The 27,804-nt window shown below is 42.5% G+C and overlaps 1 protein-coding gene across 1 annotated transcript in view; it reads right to left on the reverse strand.

The window, feature by feature from the left end:
• LOC139336902 (endothelin-converting enzyme-like 1) overlaps nt 1-25,274 on the reverse strand; it is a 48,100-nt gene extending 22,826 nt beyond the window's left edge. Inside the window, exons 1-7 of the mRNA XM_070971205.1 lie at nt 25,138-25,274; nt 17,374-18,546; nt 16,293-16,361; nt 15,874-15,984; nt 15,400-15,492; nt 13,587-13,711; nt 3,501-3,723 (exon numbers count right to left, since the gene is read on the reverse strand). Coding sequence (XP_070827306.1) covers nt 3,501-3,723; nt 13,587-13,711; nt 15,400-15,492; nt 15,874-15,984; nt 16,293-16,361; nt 17,374-18,231 — 1,479 coding nt within the window. The 5' untranslated portion in view covers nt 18,232-18,546; nt 25,138-25,274. The remainder of the gene's footprint in view (nt 1-3,500; nt 3,724-13,586; nt 13,712-15,399; nt 15,493-15,873; nt 15,985-16,292; nt 16,362-17,373; nt 18,547-25,137) is intronic.
• Nucleotides 25,275-27,804: the final 2,530 nt, after the last annotated feature.

Below are 27,804 nucleotides of genomic sequence, written 5' to 3' on the forward strand. Positions count from 1 at the left end.
CGACTCTGCTTTGGTCCAAGCAAACCTTTAATTCACTGAGTTAAATGTGAAATTATTCTGGCTGCACACACCATTTCCCCCGCTGCCTCTCTCTGCCTGTGCTGGCCTATTTGTCCAACTGGATTAACTCATTGAACAGAATCTGTCTGCACCACAGCCCACACTTGTTCTTGAGGGGCAGATCATGAATTAGGAAAATAAAATGACAGCCCCCTCCCCGAAAAAAACAACTACCGGCAATTGACTCAGCCGATCACGATAGTCGATATATTCGTCCAATCGCCCAACCCTAGCTGACACCAGTTCATTAAAATATGTTTAATTCAAGGCCAGCAGTGTGCCCTTTATGTAGCAAAGAAAAATCTAAGGGTAGTTATTCCCAAACTTAAACAATAATGGAGTTGCCAGAGAGGGAGAGTTAGAAAATTGCTGGCAGTGAACATAATCCGATTTGCAGAATCATCAACATTTACAGCCTAAACCTCACCTAAATCTAAAAAACTATACTGTTGCGTTCTCAAACTACTGCTAACAGGAATGCTACTCTTGAATGACATTGGGACATATTTGTGTCCTTCAGCTCCCTCTACATTGGCAATTCAGACTAACAAAAAAAGCTTGTGTTTCCCACTCTGTCTACTGTCTCTCAGCTTCAGCTCCTGAGACTCATTAATTCCTGTTCATGCTGAGATAAGCAGCATCAGCGAGTCAGTCAAGTCTTCACACATCGCCACTGGCAGCGAGGCCAATACCTCTCGTTTTGGTAATGAGGTCTCCGACCTGTGCGGACATGCCAACCTAGTAGCGACTGATGTCTACCAGCAATGTGAAATGATCAGTGGGAACATGGAAAATACCAAAACCCAGCATGAGACTTTCTATCCTGCCCACATCAGACACTGCAGTATGTACAAGGATCAAGAAAAGTGTGGATGGTTTGAATTGTGTTTAGATGCTGATGGGATTAGCACCCACTTCATCTGGCAAAAACCTGCCAAATTGTAAACCTCATCCAAAAAATCCCCCTCGTCTAGACTTCCATTAATCAGAAAGGCTCCACTAGCTTGAAGCATTATTGAAATTTACACTTGGTATCTTATTAGAATCTTAAATGAAACATTAGGATCTTGGCAACTTAAATTTCAATTAAAGTACAGTACATAGAAAGTAATTAGTGCCAAGAACTTATCCACTTGTGTCAGACTTGCTTTATGCTTTATAGTCCTGAACTTCGGCAGAGATTTGAAAGTTTGCAAGAGAAGAAGAAAGCAGCTCAATATAAGATAAAGCATGTAGGGTGGTCCGTGAGAGGAGAAGAAGAAAGAGATGAAAGGGAGATGATGGAGGGCTTAAAGAAGGAGCATGGGGTTACAGAGGTTAGAAATCCCATTGGGAACCATATCCCCATGCCCAAGAATGGACACGAGACTAAGATAAAAATACATATGGGGGAAGATTAAGGTTAAAGAGAGGGGACCAAAGGGCAGAGTAGGGGGATTAGTAGCGTTTGACCTAGGCAGAGAGCAAAATAGAAACAAAAAAAGCAGTGAATGAGAGTAGAGACTGGAGACAGTTTGGATTGACATGGATGGTATTTCCAGATCCCAGTACAGGAATCCATCAGAATCAGGTGGACCCCCACCACACACTGCCCCCACAGAGCCAAAGAAAATGATGAACTGGAACAGACAGATCGAGAAAAGAGAAAAGAGTTCTAGTGTTGACATGGGAAATGGTGAAAAAGTCTTGAAATCTGAAGTCTTGTTTTCCATGAGTAGAAATGTCTCAGACCATTGTAAAAGATCATTAAATGCTTTCAGTAGTAAGTGCAGTCATATTCTAAAAACCTGACCAAAGGCCATAGTCAGCTATGTGGATTTTCCTCTTGCTGTCTTTGATGGTTGTGTGGTTTCACACAGATTGCTGTCCATTTTTTTTTTCATGCAGCCAATGAAAATTGCAGATAAATTGCTTATTACTGTGTAATTTCTTTAGACTAAGTAGTGATGGAAACACCTTCATTAAATAAGTAATGGTCTGGCAGTTACAGTTTGACACATGGTTCAGTTGTACAGCAAAACTGCTGCTCAAATGAGCCCCTAAAATTCTGAAATGTCTGATGCATCCGTCCACTCCAACCCCCAAAATGGTTTGTGCTTTTTTTCTGGTGTGTAAGTCCAAGGCCAGTGTATGAGTCCGTGTGGCTGTTAAAATGTATATTTGATTAAAACTGTGGTTGCGGAATAGATGTAGTTACATCTTCAGGAAGGCATTTTATTTGCATCAGTTCATCTAATGGAATCAGATGCAATTAAAGTACTGCCACCTGAACCGTAAGATTCTGTTAAAGTATGGGGTCAGATTTGGCCTGTTTTGTTTTGTAAAGTCACAGACTAAAGACAACTGATTTGGTTATTTTCAAATGTCATTTTTTTTAAGAAATCTCTTACTCTCTGACTGTGCCAGTCCTGTTTGTTTCCAGTAGATGAACAATGAACAGTGGGAAGAGGGAGAAGGAGATGGATGATGTGCTCCTATACAAACTAGATACTTACAGTATGTCCACATATTTTTATATAAAAATAACACCATACAACATACTCCACTAACAGGAAATGATGCATGCCCTGAAGGCAAGGACTGATTTTGGAAAGCCAATTAAACAACAATCAGATGCTAAATGAGATTTAATGCTTATACTTTGTTGCTCTACATCTTTCTGCAGTTTGTTACCCCCAGTTTGTTTAAGTGTTTGCAGCCGTAAATAGCTTTGCTGTTTCCTTTGTGCATTGTGCTGTTGGAACAATAATGCACAATAAGATCAAATCGTGCATTTTTCAGATATTGACTGTTTTTAGTTTAGTTAAAGCTTCTCTAATTAACACGTGTAGTGTGAAAGTTCCCTTTTAAGCATTTTTGTGTCTTTCAGCTCTTTGCTTTTCTTCATATGACCCATCATCTACTTATTTAAAAAAAAGCTCTGATAAACCCATTGAACAGACAGACAGAGTTCACAAATAGCTGCTGAACACAGTGGAGCACTTATCTGCTAACTTTTAAAGCATGAATACACAACATGATCAAATCCTCAGTATTAGAGTATAATACGAAATTGGGACACAACTAGAGAGCAGCCATTGCACTGCGTTAGCATGGTGAGCTAACAGTCAGGAATGAATGAAATGAAATGAAGTGAGAATAGAAGTCTGACCCTGCTTCGTCTCTAAGCAGTGTCAGTCATGTTCAGCTGGTTCATGTCTCAGTTTTAGGCCCCTGCAGAACTTGAGATGCAATTCACATTTTAATTTTTCAAATTTCAAAGGATTCACTTCAAATCAAATGACCATTTGCGTGGAATTAGACTACTCTGTAGATTAAATGAATTTATTTATCTATTTTATCAAATGAATATGAACAAAATCATATTACCGAAAACAGGACAAATTGAAGGCCATCTGAATCCATCCACCCATATACAGTCCATCCACCTCCATCCATACCTTAGCCTTGCTCTGTGAGGAGAAGTGTTGCTGGACAAACAGGGCTCCCAGGGCCATGCCGAAGTGTTTGTTGGCCTGAGTGAGGCAGAGCCTGCCCAGCTCCAGCTGCTGCTCGGTGCCGTCAATCTCACGAGAAAACTCGTGGATGGTGCTTCGGAAGGCGGTGGACAGGTGTTCACTTAGAGCTGCCACAATACGCCACAGCATGTAGTTATGGAGAACCCTACGATGGAGGAAACAAGAGGGGTGGGTCAGTTACATTTTCAGATGGTTTGGATATTCTTCATTTTGAAGAGACTGTAAGAGCTTTGAAAAACACAAATGACAGACAGGCGGTGAAAGTAGCAACAAGCAACCAACCCAAGGAACCCGTCCTTCAGAGGTGACATTATGGGATAAGAGGAAATGCTAAAACATAGCATACTGTAGCACAAGTGGAGGAGTATTTAAGAAAACTCACAAAGAAATGTCTGTTTTGAGCAATTTTTCAAACATTGGCTAACCGTACTGAGCGTGAGCTACTGGTCATACCAGACCAAGTAAGGCTGCAGTGTATCAAACTAAACAAGGATGTATTTTATTCCTAATGAATTCAACTTCTCAGTTGTAAGAGGAAGAATGTCTTATTTTTGCTTTCAAACGTTACATAGTCTCACTGTAATGTAAGACTGTAGTGCACTTCCTCCTGTGTTCTCTGCAAAGCGACATCTCCTGCGTCTAACTGTAATCTTGTTCCATCTGGCTCAAAGTTCTGCTCTTCCATCTGCCTTCTCAACCACCAAAAAGTCAGAAAAGTTAGAGAGAAAATGAGGGAGACAGTGATCGAGAGCGAGTAGCGTACAGTCAAGAGGGCCCAACAGTTTAAGAACAGTTCCCTCCAATTCAGAGAGACTCACAGCGGAGAAGCAGCAGAGGGGTGGGGAAAGTGTCGAGCGGGAGGAGAGAAAATGGATCATTCATTTATGTATTCAAGCTGTGTCTTATCCCCCAGATGATGGAGTGGTGGTGTGTCCTCGTGCCCCCACTGGGTGCGCACATCTAATCTGCCCTGCAGGGACAAATGCCCTGCTCTCCAACTGCGAGGCTCCATGTGGACCTAAAGGCATGTTGTTGTTGTTGTTGTTTTCCCCTGTTTTTTTAATTTTCCCTATGCATGACAGATATTAAATCAAAAGCGCCTTGGTAACAGCACCCTGAGGTCCTGCCAAAAAAGCACTTGTGAAGTGAATTTAATTGATGGGAAAACCGAGAGGAAAGCAGGAGGTGGAGGAAGGGAGGGTAAATGAATTAACGACAGACTCAGGTGGTGTCCTTGATCATCAGTACCATCAACTAATCAACATGTGTTACAGGTGAGGCTGCTTCGCTTGATTAGCTGGTTTATGTAATTTTGTTGCCGCTCAGTTGCTCGTCACACATGGACAGGTGTGAGTTGATATATGCATATGTGTATGTGTGTGTGGGAGTGTGTGCATGTATAGAAGTCATCTATATGCTAATGGTAGAACTAAAGCAGTTCTCTGCTGTATGTGTGGGAGAGATGAACATTTCACTTGAGGCATCTTTGAAGAAAAGTAACGGCAGTAATCTCTCAGAGTAAAGCTAGTATCACACCTGATGCAGGGGTTAACGGGAGCTTTTCTTTTACAGTTTTCAGATTTCCCCAGTGCAATATAAAATACATGCATGTGCTTTAATTAAATTTCCCACAGTTACCGTGTTTTCATTCTTCATGCAATATGTGATATACAACCCTGAGCCCAAAAAAGATGGGATGTTGTGTAGAATGTAAATAAAAACAAAATGCAATCATCTGCAAACAAGCTGTGTACTGACAATGGTTTTAAGAAGTGTTCCTGAGCTCACGCAGTAACATCCTTTATCCAATCATGTGTTTACAAAGTGGTGAACCTCGCTCCATCCTCGCTTGTGAACGACTGAGTCTTTCCAGGATGCCCCTTTCATACCCAATCATGATACTATCACCTGTTACCAGTGAACCTGTGGAATGTTCCAAACTTTCCCAGACTTTTGGTGAGGCCAACTTATCTGAAATGTGTTGCTACAGCAAATTTAGAATAAGCATCTATTCACAAAAAACTATGAACTTGATTCAAACATTAAATATATTGTCTTTGAACTGTTTTCAGTTGAGTTTATGTCAGAAAGGATCAGCAAATTATCACAATCTTTTTTATAAAGCGTCCCAACTTTTTTGGAATCTGGGTTATAGAGCAACAGTGGACGAACCTATAACTGAAGTTACATCCAGTTAACTTCTATTGCACCTTGTATTGTTACTGAATAGGAGGCAACTCCTGTGCAATCAGTTTTATTCATTCACTGTGATAGAGTGGCAGTCTTGGTGGGCAGAATGTTTGCAGTGGAGATGGCTTTACTAGATGTGTCTTATAAAAAGAAGAATATTGAGCCTTTCTTCAGCTTCCTTGACATTATCTTGATTCTCATCAATTTTCTATCTTATCAGGAAGTTGTAGGGAATACAACACCAGGAAATCACAGCTCTTGCACTCCCCACATGGTGTCTCACAGTCCTGATATGTAGTTACATGTAGGCACACGTCAGCTATGGCGTAGACTACTGAATAGCCACAGAGCCAAGTCACCTGGAGGTTGACTTTAAAACTTTAATCAACCAACAGCTTAGACCTAAGGTTGTGTTAGCAGTTTAACTTAATAACATAGAACCATCTTTCAACATACTACTATCTTTTTAAGGCATCTATTTCTCTTTTGACAAGGGACCGCAAATTCATGGAGCGTCTGTGCACTGTTCTTACTGCATCACATGCTCGCTAAAATGGACTCTTCCAAAACATGTAAATCATAATCAGTTTGCTTTTGGACACTGTCTCAACTCACCCCACTCTCCTCTACATGCACTGTGTACACCAGTGTGTGCTTAGTGCCTTAATGGAGTCACAGCGCAGCCAAATGAAAGCAGAGGGCCTGTCGGTGAGATGCTGTACAGATCAGACAGTAGGTCTTAATCACCAGAGGACTGAGTGAAGGCTCATTAGCTGAATGGATTTTAATGGGGCTAGTTAGGGAGATGAAAAGACACTGTCCCTGAGCACTGCATCAACACATTACCACAGGTAATGACCCTGCAGGTAATAGAGGAGAGAGGGACTCCTCTGTTCCAAACTTGGAATAATTTAGAAACTGGAGTTAAATATTTTTATCTTTTAAATGGTAAATTTAATTTAAACAGTAACACTACATACACAAGCTTTCAAACTACAAACAGCAAATCACACATTTAGCTGTTATATTGGTGGAAACTTTTATCCAAAGCAACTTATAGTGGCATGACTGCATATATTTTCAGCTCAAGAGGCCCTGCTGGGAATCAAACCCTGACTGCTGAAAGCTATGGCACCATGAAATCAACGAGTTGGAGAACAGCTTCATCTGAAAATGCTTTACAACTACCTTGAGTGTACATTTTTAAGAGCAGTGGACCCGGCAGGAAGTGAATCTTCGACTGCGACTGTTTCACTTCTGTGGATTGCTCATGGACACACATGCACTGCACCCTGAAACATACCTGAACGAGAAACACATGACATGATAGGCTCTCCTGCTACAGCCTAAACACTCGGGAACAATAACACACACCTGATTTCCACACAGCGGTGAGAGAAAGAGAGAGATGGTGAGGGGGGGAGTGTGTGAGAGAGATGCTGGTGTTGTCATTATGCTTTCCCCTTCATTGAGGCCTGCTCATCTGGCTAATGGGATTGGCTGCAGTCTTTGCAGTGCGTGTGGATAACACAAACACACACATACACATGCATACACACTGGAGGGAGAGAGAAGAAAAGAAAGATGGATGGATGGTGAGGAGATGGAGGTGTGGATGCTCCTGTCAGGAGGCTTGTATGATGGGAAAGCCATCAATATGAGAACATGGGAGGAGTGGAGAGAGAACAATGAAGAGATGGACTTGGTCAATAGATGCCGTTAAAGATGGAGAGTGTGTATTCTCACAGATGGGGGCAATGAGAAATGGACAGAGAGAAACAGATTGATAGATCCAGCTGTCAATATCAACCTCAAATCGCTGAGAATGAAGAAGAGAGGAGGAGAAATGAAATGATGCATGGAGGAGAAATGATGGGTAGTAAAAGGAAAGGAGGAGGATGGATGGATGAAGGAAACACCTGAGGTTTCAGCAGGAAGGAAGGGAAAAATGGATGGAAGACGAAGACACGACAAAGAAACAATGGAGTGAAGCAAGTATGAAAAGGAAGATGTGAGGAAGACTAGAGAGGAATGAACAAAATAATGAAGTGAGACAAAAGAAGGAAAGCAGGATTGCAGAAGGAGGGATGTTGCATTTGTTTTAACCATACATCCTGTCATCCTGAAACATTCAACAATCTAACCGACAGATAAAGTAAAGCACCTCTCTGTGTTCTCTTTACTTGTCTGTCACCTCCCCCAGTTCAACAAGAGTATGAACTTTCCTCTGTTTTTCTGTATTTATACCCATGCCCGTCTGTGCCAGCCTCTTCAACTGTGGTATATCGTCAAGTGTAGTCCTGGACAGCATCCTGCAGAGTACCAAAGAGCACAAAAGATTTTTTCTGTGGTCCATCACAGGCCTTGAGAGGAAACAAACCTCTCCATCTGCTCTACTGGACAATAATACAACGGGCCAATACCTCTGCCACAACCCCTGTTTCACACTGCACAAAGCCAAAACATGACACTCTCTCTCTGTATGTGTGTGTTTGCAGGGTTCATATTTTCTGTGTGGTTAAATGTGCAGGTGATTCACCTCTCTGCTATTCTCTGCTTTTTGCACATCTCATGATGACTGCATGCTTTGCTCAACTGGATGAGTGACTGGGCAATCATGAGGGTGGGTCAATCATGCCTGCTTTGTCAAGCTCATGCTCTCGTACTGTGAGAAATACTAACTCTTCATATCCCACGTCAAGAAAAATCTAATAAATTGGCCAGAAGTTCAAGTTGTGTATACAGAGCAGGCAGATGGTGGATTTAAGGAAATTAAAATTTCCCAAGGTGACTGACCTTGAACACGATAGTCAAATATCAACACTTGGTTTGGTTGCCATTATGTTATTTAAGTTAACATTGTGTCATACTCACGCCTCCCAGCTGATGGATCCTAATGGCCGATACTGGCTCAACAAATATTGTTGCCTTGAACTGTAATAACAGTGGTGATAGCTATTCATCTGGAACCATCATCAGATAAAAATCTAATGTATGCATTTGTTTGATTTTTAACCAAATATCTGATAAAACTGAGAACATTACCATACGCCTCAGCTGTACTTTGGGTTTAGCGCTAAATATAACATTGTACCTGTTGTTACATGCTACAGGACATATCATGTGCAGAATAACACTCAATGCCATGTTGTCATGAGTATTTCCACCACGTAACTGCTGTGGACCAATGACAGTCTCACAAGCACAGATTCAGATGACGGCTTTATTCATGATGATAATTCTGACAGAAAACTTCACCTGACTTTGGGGTTGTTTTTATAAAGTACATATGTTGTGGATTTTATTTTTATTTTATTCTTTTTTATTGTCTATTTGTTCCTTTCTACGTCTCCTTATTGACACTTGACTGTAGATAATAGATGTAAATTTGGTGGTCTGTGCACATTATTACATTATTATTATGATAGCCATGTTTCCTGCTAGTGGAATCAAGTCAGCCTTTCTGATGTTTAAATAGTGGACACATGTTTTAAAAATGAGTATATTGAGACTGTTATTACACGTGCAGTTAGTAAGATAACTCATGGTGCTGAAGAAGTGACTATATTTAGAATAAACTTCTCTGGAGTTATGCTACTCAGTATTGGAAAAAGAGTCAAAATGTTCAGCCTAACTGGTTTTCCAAGGGGTTTTGGGATTTAAGATTAATTTTGCCACAGTATCGCCGTGCCTCTGCACAACCTCACAGAGCCACTGGCCTGGCTGAAGTCTTTTTAGATCATTTTGTTAATATTTCTTCATTAGCCCTGTCTCAACTAACAAAAGTAACAAAAGCAGCAATTTGCTTTTGATATCATTTGTGCTAATGAAAAATGCATTTCATTAGAATGAATTACTTGGACGAGTGGGCATATTAACACATTGCACTGAACAGAAGGAGGAGTAAAAGAAGGAAGTGGATTTTTTTTCTTACAGGATTTTACTCTGTCAGGTTCAAATTCCCAGTGTTATCCCACTGTGAGTACTGACTTCCGTTTCCTGGGTTCTATATTTATTTGTGTGCATGGATGTTGCAACAAGCTGTGTGACTGGCAAATAATAGGCAGCGGTGGAGAGACCCCATGATGTGGGGAACTGGGGCATTTTTAAGTTCTCATAAGCTATGCTAATGAACAACACCCCCCAGTATAACTGTGTGTGTGTGTGTGTGTGTGTGTGTGTGTGTGTGTGTGTGTGTGTGTGTGTGTGTATGCAATGCCAACCTTTGTTTAAACCCCAATAAAGAACTTCCTGGCAGACAGAACCTGGAGGTGGGAGGAAGATGAGATTGAGAAAACAAAAAAAAGATTAAAAAAGAGAAAGAATGGTGGAAGAGAAGCGGGAAGAGAGCAGAAACAGGTGAGGAGGAGGATGACAGGAGGCAGATCTGGATAGAAAACAATGGAAGAGATGCAGATGGAGAGAAGAAAGAGTGGTGTTGGGGGACTGAGGCAGAGTTGAGGGAAACAGAGGGTCATGATGCAAAGTTGAGAAGGAGAGATGTAGTGAGGGATGAGAAGGAGACGGAGACAGATGGAGAGAGCTGGGGGGCAGGGGACTGAGGAGAAAGGGGTTTGGTGAAGGGAGGATGAGAAAGAAGGAAAGACTGAGTCAGAAAGTTTCAGACAGAGTCAGAGAGAGAGGAAATCTTAAAAGTTCAAACTGCTACCTCCCACTGTCAATGTATGGAAGCCTGATCCCGCCAGGAAAAGAAGAGAGATTTAATGTTTTATTCATGGCTTTCTTAAATTAGTCAAACTTTGACATTTTCACACAGAATGATGAGATATGAAGGCTTAATTATGATAGCAAATCAGATTTATGATGTCCTAGAAGAAAGGGGCTCCGTAGCGATTTCAACATGAGATTAATTTACTTTTCAGCAGCACTACCCAGCATGTGAAAATAGTTGCATAATGTCCTTTCAGGCTCTGAAGGGTGCTTTCTAAGGTATGACAAAATAAACATGATGATGTCATCAGGCTGTGTTTAGAACGTGGCGTTTAAACGACTGTGGTCTAAAAGATGTGGGCATCTACCAGCAGGAAGGGCTCAGCAAGTTGCATTATGACCATTGTTGGATCCAACTTTGACTCACAATCTTATGAGTATCTCATATTCTTCTACTGTTTTCTATTTTTAATTTTAATTTTAATTTTAATTTAAAAAGTCAGTGTAGTTTAGCCATTTTCATTCACTATAAATATAGTTATTTTAATGATTCCTAACTTCTCAGCATTGTTTTTCCTTTCACTGGCAGAAATGGGCTTCCATACATTTGAGCTCACCAATGTGTGAAATTAGCAAGTGCAGTTTAAAACATTATTTTGACCTCTGATAGTTTACATATCTTTTATTAAGGACCACTTGGCACAAAGTCTTGGGAGTGGCCAGGCCACATGTTTCAGTTTTCTTTTAACAGTTTTTCATGTTGGCACAGTGTTGTTCAGTACCTGTTCCTTTTGACCAAGACACGGTGAACTCAGGCATGTTCACCAAGATTAAATCACCATCTTTCGTAGTCACATGCTTAAGATGTGCCTGGCATTTGCTTCCACAACTAAGTGGCACTAAATACAACTCAGAAATGAAAAGTTGATTTTAACTTTCAGAGTGCAGCTCCACAATGACATATCGTATCAACGTATCAACCAAACATTACAGCTGACTGAGTGAACGCGCGATAAAAGGGAGAGGATGTCAGGCGGACACAGGTGGAGGGAACAAAAGACAGGGAGGGAGGATGATTGAAACTTAGTGTAGAATCTATTACTAAAGCCATCAGGGGGGATGGATGGACAGACAACTCAAAGAGAAGATTGGTAAACAACAAGGGAGGAGACAGACCTGAGGAGAAGTGAACCTGGGCTAATGGATTTGACAGTGATGATGGTAGCTGTACTTTTACAAAGAGGATTATGAATCCCTTAATGATATGACCCTAACTCAATGCCTATGTGTGTTGGAGTGTTGTGATTAAAAAGTACATTTCACAAAGAAGGGAGAGCAGCAGGAGACCAGATAAAAGAGATAAGGAAAAATAGAGCGCAAAACAGAGTAGAAAATTTGATATGGAAGAGATGTTTACACTGATGGGAGCTCAGCTAAATCACTGCCAAAAGAAAGATCCTATCTTTTATGGCGGCTGATAAAAGTAAGCAGTAGAAAACACAAAAGAATTTTCAACATTTATTTGTATCCTGTAAAAATGTGCATGGAGAAGAAAGGAGCAAAAATAAGGCCATGAAATGAGGTAAAAGCATTTGTAAAAAAAAACCTAAGAAATAAAACTGAGTTGTTCTAAGTGGACTTACTCTACAGAAAGAACTCAAACATATTTCTTTGAGAATGGTGAGAAATGTAAAATTCAACTGCTCTGAGCAGCCTCCGTATCAGCAGGACAGATATGCCACTTGCTACTGACTTTGGAAAACAAAAGAAAACACCTCATCCTCCCAAAAATCGATAGCTAACATTAACATGATCATCGGGCTAGGTAGCAGTGGGGTTTCTGGGAAATGTGATCTTCATTTTGAGAAACACGACTCATATCGTGTCTCACTGGATCAGATAGATGGACACCTCCTGTTCAACACAAATCTGCACCCATCGATAAATCCTATTAATGCATTCATAAATGACTTAGACAGAGGTCTGTCTTTGTAAAATAAAAGCAACCATTCATCTCCACCACAGTCCTGTTTGTTCACAGCAGGATTTCTGAGGCAGCTGATTTCACAGACAGACACTGCTCTAAGAACCAGTGCTATGACCTTAAATTAAAAATCTCTTTTTTGTCAATTTAGCAATGTCATTGACCTCTGATAAAGTGAATATATTGCACTTTGATTGATTCATTGATCACAAATCTTGTGTATGATCGATCAACACTACACAAGTTTGTAGCCCTGGTCTTGCACTAAAATTGATCAGAGCTTGTAGGATACAACATGGTAAACATGGTAAATCTGAAATTGTGAGATGAGGTGCTTATATGACCAACACTGAAGGTACTGTAATGTCATGAACTGGTGAGTTATGAAATTACCAAAATGTCTGAATGGGTTATGCTGCTATAGACAGGCAGAGAGACATGTATCCAGTCACAGACATAAATGACAAGCAAGTAATCCACCCGCCAGTCATCTGGCTAGTCAGCCATGCATGAGGACTGAGTGCTGTTGTGCATTTGTGTGGAGCACAATGGCTATTGGCGAGCTGTCAGTTGCTGTGACACACATCCTGATGTGCAGCAGCCCTCTAAGGCCTCCCCTGGAGTCTGTCAACAAGAAGAAGGGGAAAGAAAGTGTGTGTGTGTGTTTGTGTGTGTCTGTGTGTGTGTGTCCGTCCGTCCATGTGCTTCTGTCTGAGTCTGCAGGTGGTAGAAAGGTGTGGGTGTAGATCAATAATAATCAGTTGCAGTAGAACTGCAAGTTCACCCAACAGTGACTCACCTCAAACACACGCACACACAAATGAACACACAAATACATGTACAGGAGTACTCAAAAACCAATCCATACACCTCGTGACACTGCACTGTAGCCCAAACTATGGTGACAGCCCTACACCAAAGACAGCACACACAGACACACAGACACACACACACACACACACACACACACACACACACACACACACACACGCACTCAAATCTCAAACAAAAGCGCTTACTCATGCTCAAAAAGTACCGACTCAAAAATTCCTGCGTCTAATTTCATCGATTTTCCATACACCTCAGTGCCCTCATCTTTCTCTCCCCTCTCCACAGTCCCAACCCTCCACCTCCACCCTGCCACCCGTGCTCTCTGTCTCTACCTCTTTGAGGTGGTCTTGATGATGTCAGAGACTTTCTGTATGTAATCGGTGGCGAGCACCACGATCTCTTCGTCCTCTGAGAAGTTGTCGTGGAAGATTCTGTCCAGCAAGCGTTTCCAGTGAAGCTATGGTGAGTGAAAGAATGACACAGGTTAGTTTTTAAAGTCATACCCCCCCCCCCCAAGAAAAACCCAAAACCTGCACTGACCTATAAATTTAAACCCATCCTACAACCTTGTCATCATTAATAATTAATAATCCAACACAATGCAGTAACAGAACTGACCTGGCACTGAATTTTGGGGGTTCAGTACAAGGCCTGATTGGGGCTTGACCACAGTTACCAAATAACTGTTTGCAATGAAGTGATTGTATGTCACTTTGTTTTGCTTTAAATTGTTAAAAGACAAAAAAGTCGGGGCCAGGTCCCTTAGATCAACAGTGATCTATTCTACTTTAAAGTTCACCATTTTACTTTTTGCAGTTACTTTGCTTACTTTTTTTGGTGGTTAGTTACTTGCACGTCAGCCTCCTTGTAATTTAATCAGGTTTTTACATCGAATTCAAGTTTTGAATGACAGAGCTCAAGGGTTTTACATCCATCCATCCATTGTCTATACCCGACTATCCCTTTCCGGGGTTGCAGGGGGGCTGGAGTCTATCCCAGCCGTCAACGGACGAGAGGCGGGGTACACCCTGGACCGGTCGCCAGCCGATTGCAGGGCCACATATACAGATGAACAACCATTCATGCTCACACTCACACCTAAGGACAATTTTTTAGAGTAACCAATTAACCTAATGAGCATGTTTTTGGTCTGTGGGAGGAAGCGGTGAGAACCCACGCACGCACGGGAAGAACATGCAAGCTTCACACAGAAAGGCCCTGCCCGACCCGGAGACCGAACCGGCGACCTTCTTGCAGTGAGGCACGTGCACTACCTGCTGCCCCACCGTGCCACCCCTAAGGGTTTCACAGAATTTGGAAAAAGCAAATGAATAGCAGCAACACACTGAAGCCATTCAGCAGCATTCAGTCCATCCCTGCTTGAATCTTTATTCTCTAATCTGCTTCAGTCCATGCTTCTCTTTTTTTCTTGTCAGGGTCCCTCACATCCCCTTTATTCCTACTCATGTTCATGCTGTCTCTTTTTCTGTGTGTGTACTTTTATTGGCTGAGAAGCTAAAAATCAAACTCTTCATCGTCCTCTCAGAATGTGCCCAGATTCCATCTCAGCTCCTTCCCTCCAGTCCCCATCAATCCCTCCCTCGACCATGAAACATCTTGAGGATTCTCTGTCAGTGTTCCTGTAGCTTCAGAGGAGAGCCTCAGTCTTCTCCTCCCTGCCTGTGTCCCCAGTGTCTTTCTCTCTCCTCCCCTTCCTCCATCATTTCCACCAGCCCCCAATGTCTCCTCATTTTCTCCTTTTCCTTCTCCCTTCTTTCATTCCATCCCTCAACCTCCCTGTCTACCCTGCAGGGCGGACAGCTTTTGTGAGTCACTTATGCCTGTGTGTGTGTGTGTGTGTGTGTGTGTGTGTGTGTGTGTGTGTATGTGTGTGTGTGTGGAGCACTACACCACTCCCTCCCACCCAAAACATACACACACCTTCCCTCTGTGCACTCACACACTCGCCACACTACTTAAAATGCTCAGTTGGAGTTCAAATCTTAATCCATCACATCTGCTTCTACCCAAAACGCATGTGCACACACACGAACTTGTAAATGATGCATATTTTTATATGCTGTGTGTGTGTGTGTGTGTGTGTGTGTGTGTGTGTGTGTGTGTGTGTGTGTGTGTAGTACTCACACTGGGAGCGATGCGCTGTAGCTGCCTGAGGGTGATACGGTTATACATGGTGCTGATGTCCTTTCTTTGGTCATCATATTCTGACACAGTGATCTGGAGAGAGAGGACATTTTAGTCAACACTGCACACACACACACACACACACACACACACACACACACACACACACACACACACACACACACACACACACACACTAGGTTTTCAGCACTTTTGGGGACATATACTTACATTCATTTCCTGGAGACTTACCCTACCCTATCCATAACCACTACTTGCCTAACACTGACCCTTACCCTGACTTTAACCTAATCCTAATCCTATTTTAACCTTAACCCAAGTCTTCACCCTAAAGTTTAATGATTTACATTATGGGGACTTGCATTTTGTCCTCATAAGGAAGACAAGTCCCCACAATAGGACTGTGAGTAATATGAATAATAACATGAACACATGCATGCAAAATCAGCTCACATTGGCCAGACTGGTCTCCAGCTGTATAATCTCCTTGGACTTCTGTGTGGCGTTGCGATCTCCCAGCATGCTCAGCAAGCGTTCCATCAGGGCCTTGTATGCTGCCAGGATCTGAGAAGCACAATGACATCAACGCTAATTGAGAGGAGGGGCTGCGCCATCATCTGTAATGGCTGGTGACGGGGGTGACATGTGGCAAAGTGGACAGGATAACAAAAGCACAGCGGGTGACACAGGAAGACAGTTGGATTGATGAAGAGAAGGTGGAGGAGGAGAAGAGTGAAAGAGGGAAAGGAAGGACTAAGGGAAGAAAAGAGGGAAAAGGGCAGTAGGAGGGGATGTTAGGAAGGAGGAAGAGAGCCTAACAGAAGTCAAGTATAAGGGGCTGCGTTCAAGAAGAGGTCAGCAAACATGTTTACCTTCACACTGTCCTCATCCTGTCCCAGGTAGAGGCTTCTCTCAGGCAGTGTGAGCCCCTCCTGGTCAATCTGCACACACACAACATACACATGCACACAGTCTAACACTCATGTAGTAATTACTTTTTTCTGGCATATAGTCACATATGGGTTGCTAAATCCTCAACAGATGTTTACTGAAAAGATTGGTTAATATTTCAACAATCTGTAATAATGTCAACATTAACAAGGCACACTCAACACACTGTATGCTAAACATATGAATAATTTAGAATATTTAATAAATAATGCCCACACACAGTCATTCTAATGTTGGGCAACTAATGTTTCTCAGCTTAATATCACTGCTGTCCTTAAGCCAAACAAGCCACTTTAAAGCCCACGTGATTGTCTGAAAAAGGCACTGTCACACTGCTGAACACGGGCCTTTTTCCTAATGTAGCTCATGAAAATCCTGACAAGACTGTAGTGGATGCTTCCCTGATAGGTTAGTTGATATGTTTTAGTTGCTACTTTGTCAAACAGTGTATCAGAGCAGATGTGACAAACCCCAGTCTATAAATACTTACATGAAAGTTTCACTCGAGGTTAAATTATGCTACTGAACTTAAAAGTTCATGTTTTCTGGAGCTTTTATCCATATCTCACAGGCTTTTTTGGCAAATGGAACTTGTTTAGGCGTCATCATGTGACCGAAGTACAGAATTTCTGTCATGTGGTTGTTCCAGTGACTGGATATGGAATGGAGACAACTGAGTAAGTTCCATTTGCTCAAGAAGGTTTGCGAGATACAGTCAAATGCTAGCAATAAGCCCACATGTGAACCTTGAGCTTAGAATACTTGATTGATGGTGTGTTCCCAGGGTTAAGAAGGAACCTCCATGCTCATGTTCATTGACTCTAATTTAAGGATCTGATAATGCACCTAAGATAATGTCATTAATGTCCTGTGACTGTGTTGATTCTGAGGTTTTTTCACCTGACAACACACACAGAAACTCAAATACACTCATGGCCTTACAAACACACATCTCATGCTTTCACGAATGTACACTCAGCTCCCCCACATTCCATTTCTCACCCTGATTGCATTCCTGGAAGAGTTTTTGTCATCCACATTGACAGTGAGGGAGAAGAAGACGGCAGTGCTGTACACCCCCTGGGTTCTGTACAGCAGCTCATTGAAATCCGGCCTCTGCGGTGCACCCTCTGTCTCCCACCCAGCAGCTCCGGGTGGAGCTCCCACCAGGTCCCACCCCCCACAGCTGTCTATCACTTCCATCATGGGGTCAGAGCCCAGCTTGTCGATCTCCTGGATGTTGATGCAGGATCGGTAGAACTCCTTGACCTTGCGCTCTGCTGAGTTGGGCCCACGTCTTCGTATGGGTTCCAATAGGAGTCGCTGTAGTTTCTCCTCATTGTGCTCTCCTATGGCAGTGATGATGCCGTAGCTCAGCTTGTCCTCAGGGATGCCGTGACGTCTCAACCAGCCACCACAGGCGAACGAGTAGAAGTCCTGGCAGGGCTGGATGGTTGGGTCAATATTGGCCTGAACGAAGCGCGCTGCTCTCAGAAGGGAACGTTTACGTTGGCAATCCTGTCGGCACTGTGGGTCTTGTTGGGCGTCCAGGGAAATGTACTTGAGTGCCAGCATGCTGCCCAAGATGACGCACATGCCTGCTGCAAAGACCAGTGCAGAAAGGAGGCAGATCTCCCTCCGGCTCCATCGTGGAAGCCCCCCGCTGCTGCTGGTGCTGCTTAGATCTCTGTTTCGACTATTCGACCAGGTCCCTCCACGGGTGCGCCCCATGTGACGGTCCAGGCTGCCCCCCAGGTGAAGCGTCATGCCATTGCTGAGGATGTCACTGCTATAGCGACCACCATATTTGACTTCCTGGAACTCATCATAGTGGGCAGTTAGTGAGTATGTCTTCTCCATGGCAATGGTCAGTCACTCAGTAAGAAGTAGCAGAAAGGGATGAAAGTGGAATTATTTCTATGTTTAGTGTACAGGCATGGCTACCCCTACTAAGACAAAAAGATGGACTCCAACAACAGGACAAAACACTGAAGTGATCTCCTCTTTAGGCAAAGTCCCCTTTATTCTTTTCAAATCAAAAACCGGCAGAGTGAAGGGCTCACATTGTGCACAAGGAATCTCATGGGTCCTGCTCTCTCTGTCTCATCCTCTTTCTCTCTGCTCCCTTTCCATTTGTTCTCTTCTCTTCCTTCTCTCCAACCAGTTACAGGTCACCTGTTGATAAAAATAGAAATGATAAGGGGGGTGGGTGGGGGGCTGTAAGTCAAGAGAGCGAGATAGGAAATTGAATCCACGATTACAACAGCAGAGAATAACAAAATAATATCTTTTTTTGGCACATTTTCCCCACTTTGTCTCCTTCTGTTGTTTGTCGGCTAAGGTTGCTGGACTGATTGGTGATAGTCATCCCTCAGGGAGACGATGTCTGTGGGTGAGTCATGGCTTTGGATGGATCAATGGAGACAGGAGTAGAGAGTTGAGCATCAGCTGGGCATGGAGAGGTGTGGCAATCACCATAACTTAGCTTGTGTCAGTCCAAACTGATGTTATTACAGATGGACAGACAGAATTTATGTCCTGTCTTGAGAAATACACACACACACACACACACACACACACACACACACACACACACACACACACACACACACACACGCACACACACACACGCACACACAAAGGGCCTCAGCTGATCCTCTAGAGATTTTAAAGGAATAACAGGCTGTCACATTAAAAGCAGCTGCCAAAATATAAATCATATGCGCATACATCCTAAAATGTTCTCATTTATGTTGTGTTTTTATCACTTGTGGGGACATTACATAGACTTACATTCATTTCCTGGAGCCTTACCCTAACCCTAACCTAACATTACCTAACCCGTAACCCTATCCTCAGTCTGCACCCTAAAATTTAACGATTTACATTAAGGGGACCTGCATTTTGTCCCCATAAGGCAGGTGAGTGTAAACAGATTATTGTCCCCACAACGTGATAAATACCAGAATACCACATACACACAGACACAGAGACACACACACACACACACACACACACACACAATATTTTCGTAGCTGTTTGTATTCTCCTTTGCTTCTGCTGATGTATTCTACATGTAGCCTGTAGGCAGTATCACAGGCCTTTAGACAGAGTGACTGACTGATAAATTGTTTTTTTGGATCCTGTCCCTGTGAGAGTTTGCAAGCCCTTGTGTGTGTGTGTGTGTGTGTGTGTGTGTGTGTGTGTGTGTGTGTGTGTGAGTGAGTGCGCGTGTTTTCAGTGGCCAGGCACACTGAACTTGCTGAAAGCTGTGAAGGTGATCTGTGAAAATTGATCCCTGTTATCTCCTCTGAGAATAGCAAACTTCAGCACTGATGTCTTAAACAAGCTTTCTTTTGCCTTATGGGAGTGCTGTATGTAGATAAGAGAAGGCAGAAGAAAGAAGGAAAGAAAGAACAAAAAAACTAAAAGAACTAAGAAGCTTAGTGTTTACAGGTAAACAGATGGATGACATGCTTCTATCTCAAAGTGTAAGAGGTGGTAATATAAATCATGAAGGACTGGCTGATGGGTATTATGTTAGACATATGTTAAACATAGATATTATGTTTTGGGGGGAAAGGATAGGATGACAGAAAGAATGCAGGGAAAAGGACGGATAGGTGTCACAGAGATAAAATTCTTGTCTACAACTTCAGAGATCTGGTGTTCAAGCTCTGTTATTGATAGTTGCGTGATCCAAAAAAACAACTGTTTGTGTTTGCTAGTCACAATCTCAAATATCTTGATGATTGTGTTATTACGATTAAATGGAACAAAAGGAAATGTCAGAAATGCATGTTTTCATCTCAGGCAGAGGGAGGTTAGTGTCTGTGTTTGATTGACAGCAGCTGGCAGGCTGAGTCCCGGCGTGGGAACAAGAGACAAGGGAAACAAACTTGCACTGTAGCCTACATGTCATGGGCAGACAGCATGTTGTTCATAGTATTGAAGACTAAGCATCGTACTAGCATCTAACTGGACCAAAGAGACAGAGGTACACTGACTTGCAGTTTCCTTTGCTGCGCCTGAGCAGCTTATTAGCAATCTCACTTCCAACTTGCATGCTGGACAACAGAATTGCTTCTCATAACTCCAATCATTAACCTGTATGTGTTTTAGTTGCCTAAAATGTTGGCATTGAATGTTAAAATAATATACATTGTAATTGTATGTAATTCTGGGTTTTACAGAACCAAACAACATGAATATTCTGTCTGATGATAGAGATGCCTTGTTACTGCTTTAGTGGCCCCTACTGCTTGGTCAGGGTGCCTGCCTGGGGATGGGGGAACTGGATGGGAAACCGTGAACCTTCCACGTGTTATATCCTGGTAAAGCTTATGGCTCACAGATGAAAAGAAGCGGCTAGTGACAACATGTAGCACATTTCTGCCTATACTGAACCCCACATCAGCAGTAGCCCTGATGACAAGTACAGTGCAGAGGGGACTGGGCACTCCAGAATGGGAGAAAATGGTTATGTGGGAGGAGAGTGTGTCTCTGTGTAGTGTCACTGTCAATTCAACTTATCATCCATCAACCCTATGCCTTGTTATACACAGACACAATTACAAAAATTCTGTATCTATGAAACCATATCCGGTCACTACGAGCCTCATGTGCTTCATGCAGGAGCACATACTCATTGCCTCCATATAATTGATTATAATGTAAATGTTATTGAATTGCTGTTCAAAATGTATGCATTCTCTCTTCTCAACTTTTCTCCCTCTCTCTTTCAAATGCACGTGCACTTTACACACACATATGTGCACACACACACAATTAAACTCTGAGTGGACACCGTGCATATGGCTAATGGATTGGATCTTGTGGGTACCATCACGGGGAAAGGCATGCGTGATGAATAGCTATTTACCGAACATGACAGGGCCTGATATCTGAGAGTTATACTAATACTGCTGTGCGCGCGCACAGACAGACAGACAGACAGACAGACAGACAGACAGACAGACACACACACACACACACACACACACACACACACACACACACACACACACACACACACAGCACAGCACAGCACAACACATGCATGGACACTTAAAATGCATCAAAAACACAGCCCTGGTGATACATAGCACCATGTCAGTTGTAAAGCATTTCCCATACATCTTTCCAGCAGCAGACAATAACTTATTCAATTATAGAAGGGGTTCTCAAAGCCTGGTCTGGGGGACCTTCAGGGGCTGGATGGTACCAAATGGACAGAAAGTCCTATTATATTCAAATGAACCACAAGATCTTCAAAGAATAACTTAACACCGAATCCACTTTTTCTGAGTAAAAGTAACAGTAAATTAGATGCACAGTCACTTTATTACACTGTTCATTACAGCGGAAGTTATTTCCCTATTCCAGTCCAGTAATTGGGGTCAGCAGTAGCTCTGGCCGTATAGAGACTTGGCTTAGGAACTGGAGGTTGGCCAGTTCAAGTCCAACTTGGAGCATGTTACAGGGTATGGACTGGCAGCTGGAGAGGTGCCAGTTCACCTCCTGGGCTCGAGGTGCCCTTGAGCGAGGCACCAAACCCCACACTACTTGTAGTACAGACTACATGGCAGCCCCGTCACTTTGGGATCTCTCTGCTACAGCATGTGCATTGGCCGTGTGTGTGTATTTCAGGCCTGTGTGTGTACATACTAAGAGTGGAAAAAAAATCAGTTTCCCCAAGTGGGATTAATAAAGTGCTAAATTTAAATTTATTCTTTAATCTTCCAGACCCCCCCCCCCCCCAAAAAAAAAAAAAAAAATCTGTGAAAAATCTATGACTTCACCTGGGACACTGCTCCCGCATGTCACCTCGCAATGTCACATTCACCCCTCCTTCCCTGATGACAGCACTGTGAGAGGGGTGGGAGTGTTATGGTCCCTGGGAATTTTTTGTATTCGTGAAGGGTCACATTCAAGCTAAAATGAGGTGTTGGGGTGGGGTGGACCTTCATCTTACTTTTTGACCCATTAATTTTAAATCCTCAGATAAGATCAACGATAATCAATAAGTGAAGGTGTCTGACAGGGCAGGCTCTCATTGCTTCCTAGGGAAACTCTGCAGATGGATCACAATTGTCCTCGCATAGATGTAAAAGGTCCAATGGAAAATGGTGTGCTAATGCCTCAATATATAACTGATCTTCAAACATAGAGGGAGTACCGGTGTGACTGTTGAATCATTCAGTAATGTTAAAAGTGAAGGAATATTTTCCTGGTATTTGTTTCCGAAAAGTTCCTGAAATGAGCATATGAAATGCTCATTGCAAATGAAAGCTGTGTCTATCAGCATGAGCTGTACTGAATTATCACCTCTGACTTTCAGCGCTTTAGAAATGGCAGGCTTTGGGAGTTACACCAATGCATTAAAAGTGTTCCCCATAGTCTGAGAAAGTCAGAGAGAGACATAAAGTCACCTCAGGTCAACATTGTCTATTTGCAAAGTTGCCAACAAATGCTGGACGGCACATTAAAAAGAGTGTAAAATATAGCCATTAATACTAACTCTGTCAGTATTATTTACTGATCAATCAATACTAACAGAAAACTCTTCCACCTTCTACTCTGTAACCAAATACATAACCTGCTGAACAGTCATCGTGCATCTCCTGCAGTTTCACTACACAGGAACCATATGCATATCAGCTGATCTGTTGGGCATTTCCTCTAAACTTATCACAACGACGTATATTACACTCTAAGTGTCACCATCACTTTCCGGATGAACTAACTTACATCTTAACCATTAACATAAACTCACTGAGAGCAAACTCTCATCTTCTGCAGTTTGTGATGATGTTTGGTGGTAGCCAGAAAAAATGGCTTAGTGGCAAACTCTCTGCTTTTCTCTCCTCTCAAGACGAGTTACATCACCTGAAAGTCCTCCATAAATGGGTTTATTATCCCTTAATCAAAGTGGTCACAGAGCCTGCCCCCAAAACTTCACGGCACTCAGAGGGTTCAGCGTGGGAGTGAGCCCCCCTGGAGCCTTATCACTGGTCGCCAGAGGCTGCAGTAGAGTGCTACGGTGCGTTTGTATGGACTACAGATTTGGACACACAGCTCAAAGGTCCTATATAGAACCAGAAGGTACTTCTTAGGCTTGTACCAGAGCAGAACCTCCTTTGTGGTGCGATTAAAAGCTATTTAAATGTTGCGTATATATAAAATGTCATCATCAGCAATATGAAAAGACATTTTAAGGAGCACACTGGGATCTTTATTTTTACTTTATTAATAAAAAAAACGTTTGAGCCGCTCTAAAGAATAATTAGACTGAAGAACCCTTGAAGAACTCTCCTGCACTCACTCACAGACACACGTACACACACGCACGCACGCACGCACACACACACATATGAACACACACGCACACACACACACACACACACACACACACACACACACACACACACACACACACACACACACACACACACACACACTGACTCGCCGTCACATACTGTAACTCCACTAACCTTAACGACTCCCCAAACCTCTTTTCTGATTAGAGCAGTACGCCAAACTACAGTTCAAATCCTGAGATTTTTAAAACTTAGCGTGTAAACGTGGGCAAATCTACATTTACCTACCTCCTGTCACACTACCGGTATCCCTAAATATACTACTGTATCATCTATTAGGAGAACTTTACCCTGTTTGGTACCCCCTTGGCTTATTTCTCTGGAGGGGGTTTCACAAAGATGTGCTTTTTATTTTTAATTTTAGAATTGTATTCAAATAAAAGAAGCTTTTATGGGTCGTCGTATAAATGAAACATTATTATATACATTTGTGTGATACGTTGTACCAGTCTCTCAACAAGCGAAGACGTATTCAATATTCAAAATGAGTTTGAACGGGATTCTGTTGAGGGCAGAAAAGCGCGTCTCTGTCGTTGGGCAGAGCAGTTGGTGAATACAGGTCGAGTGGCGGTGACAATGTAAATACGGACAGCGACTCTTCTCTCAAACTTCAGAAGCGACGCAAAAACTCGTAGTGCGTAAAGACCCAGACGAGGCTACTGCTGGTGCGCAAGAAGAAAAGCAAACCCGATCTGCAACCACAGAAAGAGGTTATGCCTACTCTTACGTATTTAGAACAATCATTCGGCTTTTGCTTGGGTTGCAAACACAAGTTTTTTTTTTAACTTTCACTCATCACAGATTAACACAATGGCGTTAGGTATTTTTTTTCTCATCACTCATCAAGGACGCGAGGAAACTACGTGGAAACGGTCAAAAAGAGTAGAATATAGACCTCTCAAAACGCACATAATCACCTGTCTGTAAAAAGTACAGTCAGTCAGCAGTCAAGTAAGGGCCAGAGCCGTTTAGCATCCCCACATCCGGCTTGACATTTTTTCTCTTTATAGTGTTTTGGACAACTTGCCGACAGATTCTTCTTATTACTGACCATCAAAACTTCTGGACCCGTTCATGGACACCGCGAAGAAAAGGCTGATAACTGACAGACCATGTGCGTAAAGACATGAGTGGACACCTCTCATTCTCGAGTCGGCCTCTAAAACGTGACTTCCAAGTTAATCTGTGGCAGTCTGTCCTTTATCCCCGCTCTACACTATTAAACAAAAACCCAACATGATCAAATCTGGATTTACAAAAGCCCTTAACCTGCCTCGCCATGCCCTCATGCTGTATTAACACTGGCTGGTAGAAGAGGAGCTTCAGTACGCTCATTAGAGGTGTGGACTGCCCCAGAGCCACGGAAACTTGTGCGAAAAGATCTTACCTGTGGTAAGTAAATCAAAATCCCCGGTGGGAATGTAAAAGTGCCTTTGCTGTCAGTGTGTAGATAGAGGGGATCCACTCCACTGACGGTCCAACTGGATTATCCGGTCCCCCTCCGGAGATCGGCACACACCGGGGTCCGCACCGCTTTCTGCCGCCGCTGCAGCCTCACAGCCTCCGATGTATGGAGAGAGAGAGAGAGAGGGAGAGAGAGTGAGAGAGAGAGAGAGAGAGAGAGAGAGAGGAGGGATGGAGGAGAGAGAGGAGGGGGTCCTTCATTAACAAGGTAAAGCGCACACACACACACACACACACACACACACACACACACACACACACACACACACACACGCACACAACAGATGTTAATCCTTATATCCACTGGCTGTGCTTTTTATTTTTCTTCCACTGGTTGTGTTTTCAAATAATTGGTATTTGTGTGAGTCATTATCAAGCCAAATGCATATTTTACATTATTTTTCATACCAGCAGCTACTTCTACTTAAAGTAACTGGCTGAGTTATTATTGTGAGTTTTTGGAAGAAGATTGACTTGAAATTTCTGTTTTTGATACTCAATTCAGCATCAAAGCATCCTCAGTTCATGAGAAAAAAGCTGTCGCCAACTCCTGCACATTCTCACATATGTCTGTCCACATTAACAGAAGATAAACCTCACAGGGAAAAAAAATCACACATAGTGCAAATCCAGATGGACACAATCCCACCAGCTCAGAGAGAGACCATCAGCTCATTCCCCAGTGCATGAGTCTATTCCACTGACTGATATTAGTGGAGGGCAACATTTTATGGTTCTACCACCAAATCACAGTCAACTTTAATAAATCTTCTGCTCTAAACAACCACTAAACATTTGCAGTGGAATCATTAATCTCCATGTTGCCTGAAAGTCACACAAACGAAACTAATCAAACCAAAAGGTTGACTCAAATTATTATGCAAATCAGCTGAGTTACTAACTGGCCATTTCATGAACCCCATAGTTCAGTGAGAATAAAGAGCTTATGAGACAAAAATTATTGGTTGATTTTGGAGACTGTGGCCAAAAAATTATTTTCTGACCTTTAGTTTGTTGACTTTTTCACGAAATAGAAAAATGACATGCTTTAAGCTTTATTAAAATGACACAGAACAATAAATGAAAAAAGGAAATGCTGAAGGAAAGTAGCTAAATAGTGTGGTTTCTCACTGTGTTGTGGTTCAGATATGACTTATGAGGACGAGGACCCAAACGCAGAGTCTGAAGCAGGGCAGTTTATTTTAGAGTAGTGGAAATCTGTGTTCAATCAACAGGCACCAACAGGGAGCCCAAACAGCCACACAAATCCAACACGCAGGTTAACGGGACAGGTGCTGAATATAGGCAGGAATGGCTTATGGATAATGAGGGAAGAGTGTATAAGAAGGGTAGGAAAAGATGGAAACTATGAGTCCACATGTGTGGAATGACGAGCAGTGAAAGAGAGACAGAGCAAGTGGCGTCATCAGCATAGTGATACCATACTACATTTAATAGAAAAAAAAATCAAGTAAATTTAAAGCTGCGCAGATCAATATTTCTATTAAAAACAGAAAAAGAGTACTTGAGTAAATGTAATGTGAATGGGGTGATACTGTAAATCCACAAAGAATCATCCCCTGATCCAGCAGTTCCCTTCAGCTCTTTGCAGTGTTTTAGTGTCTTTCAGCTCATTGTTTTGGGTTGATGGTGTATAACTTTATTGTTACAGTTCAGTTTTGGTACAGTCTTACAGCTCTTATCAATATCAGGCAGCTGTTTTCTGTAAAAAAATGAGGAAAGCTCTCGTAAGTCCATAGTATGATATGTTTAAAGCTTTTGCTTTGCCCTAAAGTCGTCAAACACTCAATTAATGTAGCTCTAAACTATTGTGAGATTTTTACGTGATTCAGACAGTCTTGTGGGGCATTCATATTAAATTAGAGGTTACAAACCCACGAAAGATAATAATTATCCTCGCCATTCCGGTGAGTTAGGTAGAAACTGAACTTCTTGTGTGCGGTTGATACTAAAAGCATATTATTGGCATGACATGGGAGAATGAGGTTGTAGCACTCATCAGAGTTGCCTTATATAGTGAGATCAGTTCACCCCTTTAATTTACAGATTGCTATTTCCCATCTTTTGAGGCTATCACCGTTTACAGCATCAGTCTATGCTCTCATACACCTTTATAATCAAAGTGAAGCCAGCTGTTTGGATATTCACACGTCACAGATTACTGCATGATGATCACTGACTGTTTGCCCAGCTTTTCATTTTAGTTGACCGCAAATGACTGAGCGTTTCATTTCTCCCTCTATAGGATGTGATTTCCTCAGTTAATTTACCTTTAGCTTGGGGCTATTTTATCCCGCTTTCTCCAGCATTTCCTGGGCTCATTTTGCTAACAGGTAACAACAGTGAGGGAAACGAGGCAAACCAGGCACACTGGTTTATAATCCGGCTCAGTGAAGCAGTGGATTTGGGTTCAGCTGTCAGCCTGCACAGAAGCAGGACACTCGGCAAAATTATGCCAGAACACACGCGGCCTACAGACCCAGAATTATAAAGAGTGCCCCAGCAGACCAGAGAGGAGGGAGAGAGCGTGGTGCAGCCAGGGGATGCTGATGATGAACAGATGAGCTGG

This window comes from Chaetodon trifascialis, chromosome 9 (assembly GCF_039877785.1).
Source record: "Chaetodon trifascialis isolate fChaTrf1 chromosome 9, fChaTrf1.hap1, whole genome shotgun sequence".
Classification (NCBI taxonomy): Eukaryota; Metazoa; Chordata; class Actinopteri; order Chaetodontiformes; family Chaetodontidae; genus Chaetodon; species Chaetodon trifascialis.